At 39.5% G+C, this 9,755-nt stretch overlaps 1 protein-coding gene and 1 long non-coding RNA gene across 10 annotated transcripts in view; both read left to right on the plus strand.

Moving 5' to 3' along the window:
* LOC146519166 (uncharacterized) overlaps positions 1-9,755 on the plus strand; it is a 246,573-nt gene that overhangs the window by 180,223 nt on the left and 56,595 nt on the right. The gene's annotated exons all lie outside the window — the stretch shown is intronic.
* Positions 1-9,755, plus strand: part of cdk18 (cyclin dependent kinase 18) — a 637,630-nt gene that overhangs the window by 69,893 nt on the left and 557,982 nt on the right. For 8 of the 9 annotated variants that reach the window (XM_085160686.1, XM_085160688.1, XM_085160685.1 and 5 more), the window contains one exon: positions 872-7,613. In XM_085160686.1, coding sequence (XP_085016812.1) covers positions 872-906 — 35 coding nt within the window. In that variant the 3' untranslated portion in view covers positions 907-7,613. Of the gene's footprint in view, positions 1-871; positions 7,614-9,755 lie in introns of those variants that run through there. The other variant, XR_014874238.1, reaches the window with a different exon arrangement.

The following is a 9,755-nucleotide window of genomic DNA, read 5'->3' on the forward strand; positions in this document are numbered from 1 at the left end:
TTTTCATTTCCTTTTCCTTTATTGGAAAGTAGGCTCAGCTATTGTGAGATTTCTACTCTTTAATCAAACGAATTAATGTTAGGTTGAGATTCCTTTGAGGAAAAAAACATGAGTCATTCTTTCTTTTAAAAATTGCTTTTATTTGTTTGAATTAGTCAATAGGGCTGTTCGATATAACGATATATATCGGATGATGCTATCGTTTGTTTCGTGGTGTCGCAAAATAAACTGTTTACAGCAATATTTTTTCATGTTTTGATGGTCACTGTAGTGGCTATATTAATTTCTTAAAGTTCTCTCTTTCTCTTATATTTAATATAACCACACTAGGGACGGACAAGCGCCTGTTTTTATGCGTTGTCGTTAGCAACAACGACGGTAACACCATCGCGTGTCCGCTTGTTTATGTTCCACATAATCCTTTCACAATAAAGCTCAAGATCCTGTTGAGATTTTTCAAAATAAACTGAATCACGTGAAAGAGCAGATTATTTACGGATGAGAAGCAAAAAAGAGCCGCCAGGTGCTAAAAAATAAACCTTAGTCCCAAACGTTAGAACAGGCTTTTCCCCGCAGCACGCCGTGTAATAAATACTCACAAAGAAAACGGCGGCCGTTACAACTTATGTCTAAAAATGTATCGTTTCATGCATCGGTTAAAACACTCGACTCCAGGTACAGGACGCTCAGCTGGAAACACTTCACGCAAGTCGAGCTGCCCGAGATTCACAGAATTTACAGAAAATGTTACATTTTTGTGATTTATATTGTTATCGGGACGATAGATGTCTTATATCGGGATATGAGATTTTGGTCATATCGCACAGCCCTATTAGTCAATGCCAACTACAAGTGTCAACTTCAATTACAGGTCGAGGAAAGAACCGAAGACAAAGCATCTTCTAGAGGTCGTGGAGAGGATGAAGAGAGAAGACGGCGAGGAACTGCCTTTTCAGATCACAACACCAAGGCCATCGCAGCTCAGCACATTCACAGCATGTTCACCTGCACGGACAAACACGCACTCATTTCCATGGCAGCTCGACCGTGGAGGCACACAGAGTTTCTGGAGACAAACTTGTATTGCACTTGAAATACCTTCTCTATTCATACATATTTGCACACATTTGCACAATCAGCTACACTGAACATGCTGCCGTGCTGTAACACACGAGAGATTCATCCTCCCGACACGCACGTGCATTTCAGCCTAAGAAGAAACTAAATGAAACGCTCTGCTATGCTATACTTACACAGGCCTGCTTTACATAGTGTTCAGAGCACACCCAGGGTTCTAGCCATTCAAAGTAGCTGCTATCACAACTGGAACAATGGATACAGTTGCAGGCGTGCGCGTCTTTGCCCTAACAGAAATGCAAGTATTGCATTATGTGTTGAGTTTGTTCCAGGTCAGTTGGTTTCTAAATTATTTTCTGGTTTTATCTTACAAACCTTATGGTCTAACACTGATATGTAGCTTAAAGACACAGTTTGGCAACCAAGGACCCTTATGAATCCTAATTTTTCTCTCAGCTCAACAGAGATTCACCAGGGATTTGTAGTTTGAGGACAGGGTTAAAACTTATACACCACCACTACCCACAGAAAAGGCTGACCAGAAACCAAAGAGAATAGTCACATTTTTTCTGTTACTTGGATTATCGATTTTGTGATGTAATTTGTTTAAACATTGTGTAAATATATAGTTAATATTTTAATGTCACACAAGACGTTCATATCATGTTTTTAAGCCCCTTTGCTTTGCTAATCTGAAATTAAAAAAAAAAAAACTGTAATGTTAGATATAACTCTGGGTGCTGCTAGGCACTCGCTCAATAACGGACTCGTATGCATTTGCAAAGTGTTTTGGCGAACTGATGAGGCAAAAACATTATGTGGCTCACAGGAAAAACACTCAGTAAGGCTTCATGGTCATTCATTACTTTGCATAATGTGACGAGCTATGCATAATGTGCATTAGCTAGTGACGGTTAGCTATCTCAGCTAGCTAAAAACGTATTCCAAATCCCACTGACATTTGTAATTATGCTAATAGCTAAAAGTTTATTCTGGAAGGGCATCTTTTAAAATGGCACGTGACAGGCACACAGATATTAAATTAGATATTTGAAGACTGATATAATATTATTGCTCAATAATCAGTCTGTTTAACAGTGCAGGGTTGCATGGTAGTTTTAGCATGTAGTGGTCAAACCATGTTCAGTTTCTGTGTTCACTGTGTGTTGCAGAAGGCGTTGATGCTCTCTTGGCTTTGTAATGAATATATACTTGTAGGTGCTGCTTTCAGTCTTCTGAGGTGCTTCTCTGCACTCTCGCTCACCTGACCAAGGATTCAGCACGGCACTAATCTGAAATGCAGTCGCAGTTTACTTACACTTTGACAGCACAGTAAATGGGTTCAAATGGTGTGAGTTGCATTTAACAGTTCATTTTTTACCGCTCAAGTTTATGAAAAGCACCTGTAGAATCGGAAAGTTAACTTTAAGTGTTATATTATCGAAGTATTAGGGTTGCTAACAACAACTTAAGATATTTTGTTATTAAAATATTCTTATAGGGAAACCCACAGATTAAATACAACTCTGTATCTCACATCACATTGTCCTATCCAAAATCATTTTAAAATTCACTCATGGTCATTTTTAATTGAGTATGAGCCTCTGTCCTATAGTTACAACTGGAGGTTCAGCTCTTCATGAACAATATGGCAACCGTGTTGACACAATGGTCCAATGAATTGCAGCATCTACATGTTATACACCTACATGTTACAACACCTTATCTCAGCTGTTGTTATTGAACAGAATGGAATCGGATGTATTGTGATATTACCTCCGACTTTCTTATCATTTCTTTGTTATCATATAACAGTCTTGAAGTCGTAGGCATAGCGTCACACTGCTCATTTGCAGTACCTCTGCCGTCATGTAACAACCACTGAAGCTACCATAAAATCTCCGTTGTGAATATAAACCTGGAAACTGGATAGACTCGCCTCGCTACAGTGCCCGTGTCTTCTCGTTGTGGGGGTTCCTCATTCCTTACAGTGTTAACAGCTGACTTTCACACCAGTTTTTTGAAGTTGCCTTAGTAAACTGTGCATGATATTTTAGCTTGTGAAGAAATTATATTTGCTTCAGTGTATCCAATGTGCTAGGAGGCATTTATTTTGTGTATGTAAATAACTCACTATGGGTGTATGTATTTTTGTAGTTTCCTATTTGCACAAGCCGGAAGTGTCCTCTGAAGCCTGTTCCCCTCCCTTTGTGTCTTTCCTTACACGGTTCCAAAGTATGACCCCATATTTTACCAAACCCCCCCATTCCTAAACCAGTGAATGGAGAAAATATGCCCTGTAGGTACTTTCTAGTATCAGTTTAATAGGGGTCACCACTACCCTTCATAATTTGCACAGCCTGTTGTTAGAGAGCAACTTTTCACAGTAGATTCACTAAACAAAACAAAACAGTGTCTATTAACATCTGTTAATAGAAAGGTGAGAATTTCACAACTGTGTTTTTAATAGTTCCCATGTGATTTGAGCCAAGAGCTTATGTGTATGTCCTGTTCAATGAATATTATCTGGAGACAAAAGTGATAATGGCTTTTGGATATGATACTCTCCTCTGTCCTTAATTTGCTCTGACATCTTGCCTGTCCTCTTCCTTCTTGTTCAGTGCTGCTGTCTCATTAACACCTCTGAGGTGTTGAGGCAACTGAGGTATTATTAATAGTTTTAGATACACCGTTCGGTGCCCTTGGACACATCATCAGTGATGTAACCTGAGGTCATGAGGGGTTTCGGGTCTTTCAACAATCAGACCCCCTCTGCCAGGCGACCCAGCTAGTGTTGATCAAGCCCCAGCCCCAGGTAGTGCTACCCTACATGCCACGCCTCTCCTCTTCTGATCCACAGCGACTTTGACGCTGCTTCTGCTGCGTTGGTGGCCAACTTGATGGCCCTTCTCTGGCTGGCCCCTACGATGCCCAGCATTTTGTATGCCCTGCAGAGGGATTGACCCGCGAATCCTCAACATCCCACTTCGATGGGTTGTCATCTGGCCAACCATTACTCCGGCACTCCTCCACTAGCACACAATACTTTCCCTCTTTCTCTCATTGACCTCCTCCATACCATCTTCCCAAGGCACAGTAAGCTCCAAGAGGCTTACGTGCTTGGAATCAGCTGAGGTAAGAACGATGTCCGGCCTCAGCGTTGTCTTGGCTACCACTTCAGGGAACTTTAACTGCTTTGCCAGATCAGCTCTCAGTTCCCAATCATGCGCCGTTGCCAACAGGCCAGGGAAGGTGTTTCGGACTGCTGCTGCTGGCTTCTCCCCAGCTTTTATGAGAGTGACCTGTAAAAATCTTGTTTTAAAATAGCTGAAAACCTTTAAATTAATTAAACCTATCAACAGAATGTGAACAAATGACTACTTTACTTTACACTCGGCTGAGACAGCAGAAAAAAGGAGTGCCAGTAATTTTCATAAACTTGCTCCTTGAAATTGATCTCTCCATTGAAAAAGAAGAGAGGCGTTATTTTGTGACACGTTCAAGGCCTAAGTATGTGATCTGTAGTAAAAAGGTCCATAAAATATGTGAAAATCTCAAAGACCACTGTACTCGGACCGCTGCTCTCCTGCCTCGGTATGTGGTCACCTCTGAGCTAAAGCGGTACTGAGTAAGCACTGGTTTTGAAACTTTCAGGGTGGTGCTTACACCGCTGAACGTTGCAGATATATTAGTTTGTTTTGTCTGTAGTTACCAGCCCGGCTGCCTTTGTAAGAATTCAGCTCTGTATGTATGAGAGAGACATGAAAAAGTATTTCCCTCCTTCCTGGTTTTTTTTTTTGTATATCTGTCACACTTACAGGTTTCAGATCATCAAACAAGTTTTAATATTAAAATATCAATATAATATTTTAATATTAGACAAAGACTGATCCAAACCCAATGTAAGGTTTATGTCACAGCTTGCTAACAGTGTCAGTAATTACAGTTTTGTTTCTGTAATGCTTAATTCACCAGTTTGTGCAACATATTTAATCAAAATCATATTTTTAATACTACAGTGTAGTAATTGTCATCATCTATGAACTTTCAAATTTACTATTATACATAAATCCAAAAAAATAAAATAAAAAGCACATCATTATTATTTTTGTATTAAGATAAATAAACTAAATTGTTACAATTTTTTGCTGATATTCAAGTACAAAATTAGTTTTGGTGGTTGAATGCTACACTTGATTGATGTCTGACTAAAGGCCAGTGTCGCCTCAAATTTGAGTATAAAAACATGAATTCAGTAATAAATAACAATCACATTTTTCATTTTAAACGTGTTTTTAACAGATATGTAAAATATCTGTTTTCTAGTTTTTATGAAAGGTGGTCTAAAAAATTGGTAAGCACTCTCCATACAGTAAATAGATATAGGAAGGCAACCCAGCAGCCTTTGTAAGGCTTTTGGTTGGGAGACCAGTCGTTGCATTTTGAGCAGAATGGCTCTAAATCACTGCTGTGTACTCCAGACAACCAGTGTGGTCGTGCTTTAAACTTGCATTCTTTCCTAAGGTCAGCTGTGAGCAAGTCCTCTAGTTGCAAAAAGAAGTCCAGTAGAAGAGATAAGATAAGATAAGATAAAACTTTATTAATCCCTCGGGTGGGTTCCTCTGGGAAATTTGTTTTCCAAAAAGCACAGCACCGACAGAAGTTACAGAGTTAAGAATATTATATATATATATATATACACATATATAAATACAAAGACATATATAGATAAAATATACAAAGGGGATAAATAGAATAAATAGGAATAAAAATAAAAATACAAGTGAATTGCACATTTCAAGTATGGAGTATATATAGCAGAAGACTATAGAAGCAGCAGACTTCTATAGTATATAGAAGTCTGCTGTTTAAGCCTGTGATCTCAGTAAACACTTACCCATCAGCCTATGCTAGTTCATGTTCTAAATCAGTGGTCCACAACCTTTTTTGTGCCACGGACCAGTTTATGCCCGACAATATTTTCACGGACCGGCCTTTAAGGTGTCGCGGATAAATACAACAAAATAAAACTAGTACCGGTACCGAAGAAAAGAAGATTTATTCATAACACACGTGAAAAGACCCAGGAAAACCGAGTTAACGATAAAAACGATAACAAAATAATGCTAAAAACTGATAAAAACCCTGAAAACCATACATTTCACACCTGAGCCTCAACTCTCGCGGCCCGGTACCAAACGACTCACGGACCGGTACCGGTCCGAGGACCGGTGGTTGGGGACCGCTGTTCTAAATGATGGTCCCTAAAGTGAAAAGGAAGAGCAAAGCTGGGAATGCTGTAGGGCTGTGACTGATGTGTTGCTATTGTATAAGCTTCACGCATTACAATAACCTGAGGATTATGATGGACTGTGAAGTGGATGGGCTACTATGTCACTGGCATTCTGGTGTACATGTGAGTCTAGTTTTAATATAATTTTAATGCAGAGTAACTGATGTCACACCATGTGATGTAGGTTGCTAATGGTGGATGGCTGTGTGCTGTTTTACTGATGTCAAGGACAGTTTGAAGTCATCCTGGCTGCTAAAAAGGACCAACCCTTGATTTTTATGTTGCAGTATTGGGTATTGCTGCACATCTAATGTGAACAGTCTCACAGGCTGCAGTAGTTTTTAATCTGCCTGTGATTTAACACGCCAAATGAGGCGTTGAGTGGGGATGGCAATTCCAAGAGGCTGTAAAAGCCTTTTTGGGTGAGTGTAGATGTGTCCTAATGAAATCCACGGCCACTCCAGTTGTATTTTACTTAGCTTGAATAGATAAGTCAATCCACAGATTTACTGGTTATGTGTGCTCTCGATCCAAGTGCAAGCAAACAAATGTCACTTTAAAGTGCTCATAGAGGACAGCAGTAGAGAAGCAGAGAGCTGGGTCCAAGTGTCCTTAAGTCGAGCACTGAGCCTCTAAAGCAGGTGCTTGCTGAGCACCGTCAATGGGGTTACGCTTGAAGAGACAGACGCCATTTAAATTTTTTTTCTACCTCTACAAGTGGGTGACTAGAATAATGGTGCAACCATCCCAACCTCTGTTCACCTGTCAGCGTGTTAGAGCAAAGATAGACACGAGGAGAGGAATTCAGGGCCCACCTGCAGGGACTTCAGATGGATGTATCGCTGTAGACGTTACACTTCCAACCTTCCCCTCCTCCTCCCTCAATGGCAGAAGTATTACTGTGTGTTTAGTTGTGGTAAATTAAGCTATTTTAAATATTGTAATAAAGAAAAAATAAATAATATATGTATTTTAACAGATGTTCTCATTTTTCTCAGTGAGTTTTATGATGTTAAAAAAAAAGCGGAGCTCTTAAAATAAAAATAAAGAAAAAACTGTAGATGACGTCTAAATGTTTTATAAACGATGAGTTTAGATTTTGTATAAGATGTGATATTTTGTGGGATTTGTCTACACTGTTATACAACGAGAAATTGAATGTACTGTGACCGCCATAGGCATAAAACTGATTGAATAATTGCTCAATTAATGAATCAATAAACTGCCGAAATTGTGGAGAAAACTGGTTCCAGTCTTTTTGTGTGCGTTTACCATAATGCTGCTCTTGGGGGACACGATGCCAAGGAGAAGAAGTAGTAACTCAGATGAACACAAGGTGGTGCTACTGGACAACTACAGGCTGTTTTTTGCTGGATGAATGAAGAGAATATAAGGACAGTGACAGCTCCAGTAATTTCAGTTGACAACAATTAAACTCAGTTGTTATTATTAGTTAAGGTAAATGATTGGAGGACCAGAGAACTGACTGTGACAGATAAACGTGTCCGTGTCACAGGCATAATGAGTTTGCAGACCTGTAAACTGCAGCAGGAATTCAAATAGTTGATTTAAAAGAAACAAAGACCTGACAGATGTTGTGCAGAGAAGCAGGATGTGGCCACAATCCAAGTCATTCCAGAGTGTCAGTGAAACATAGAAGTCATATGACGCTCTGGATATGTTTGCAGCTTCTGTAACTGGCACAGATGGTGGCAGCAGTGAGACGCATGCAGAAGTGTGCAGACAGAAAGTAATTCCTTGATTCTCACTTTTATCCTACAGCCAGACGATGATCTGAAAACACCCACCAACCACAGTTTTTATCCCAGTATAAAACAGGAAGTGTTAGAATGGTTAAATCAGTCAGGGGTGTTGTAACAACAATAAAGAAACGCCCTAAGAAAGCTTTACACCAATTCACACCAACAGAGACATTATATTGTAAGGTGAAACCCTAAAATGATAGAGATAATCAGATAACTCCCTGTGAGCAATTACTTGGCAACAGTGGGAAGGAAAAACTCTGTTTTAGCAGGAAGAAGTGTCTGCCTGAGGCTTCTTCCTGCTCAGCGAGGGGAAAGCAGAGAGAGACTGAAGAGAGCGGAGAGAATGAATGTGTTTCTTAATGTATTGTAGAAACATCAGATTGTGCCCTGTATGCCATGGAAAGCATCATAAACGAGCTATTATTTAAGGAGTTTAACAGTTCACCTTTCAGCGTCCACAAGGTCAGTGGCAACCCATGAAGAATCAGGGTTAGGGTTTAGAGGAGGTTAATATCCCCTTTTTACAAAATCTTCACCCATTAAACCTTCAAGGCCCAAATGAACGTATGATGCTTCATTTGAAAGATACATCTTTTATAGTTACACCCTCCCACTCACAAACCCTAAAGCTAACCCTGAACATGTCACTGCTGGTGACTTGGTCGTCAGAAGGCTGCACATGTCTCTCAGTAAAGGAAACAATGCATTTCCACCGGAAACTGAGGGAACTGTTTCACCCTGGGGACCTATGGCTCAGATTTTTTGTTGGAAGAAATATGAGTGTAAGAAGTCCGCATATAATAATAAATAAAAAATATTATAATTATATTTCACCAATTACTGTTCTCCTTCAGATTTTCCAAAGTCATCCAGCGGGCCAGATTGGAGTCTTTGCGGCCTGTTTGACACCACAGCACAAGAGAAAGCTCTAGCTTAACCTTTTAAGTCATAGTTGACATTATGTAGTCTGTGTAGGATTACAGAAGAGAAGGAAGATACAAGTTGAGACAAGATATTGGACGACCTGCACAACTCTGAATATTGATCATACATCGGATATCCGTATCTGTGTTGTAGAGGCGAGAACACGCCGCAGCAGCTGTAGAGGTGGGACCAAGTCATTGTTTTGCAAGTCTCAAGTAAGTCTCAAGTCTTTATCCTCAAGTCACAAGTCAAGTCTCAAGTAAGTCTCAAGTCTTTATCCTCAAGTCACAAGTCAAGTCTCAAGTAATGTCAGGCAAATCAGAGTCAAGTCTCAAGTCACTGGTGTAAAAGTCTGAGTAAAGTCTGAAACTTTGTATTTCAAGTCCTTTCGAGTCTTTAAAAAAAGAAAAAAGAAAAAAAAAGCATGTTGCAGTTATATGCTAAATGTAAATATTAGACTATGTGATTTTTAAATCTCTGTTTTTCTCAACACATAACGAAATAGTGAACTTAGAAAATATACACAAATTGTGAAATTGCACCTCTATAAAATGCAGCTCAATTAAACTTAGCTCCAAGAATAATTTTCACCAACAATTCTGAGATAAGCTGCATGTTATTCTTGGATGCGCTTGTAGGACCGGTGTTGTGCCAAAAAGTGATTTCCAATGTTTCCGTGTATTTTTTATGTGTAA

The sequence above is a fragment of the Neolamprologus multifasciatus genome, chromosome 5, assembly GCF_963576455.1.
Source record: "Neolamprologus multifasciatus chromosome 5, fNeoMul1.2, whole genome shotgun sequence".
NCBI classification, from domain to species: Eukaryota; Metazoa; Chordata; class Actinopteri; order Cichliformes; family Cichlidae; genus Neolamprologus; species Neolamprologus multifasciatus.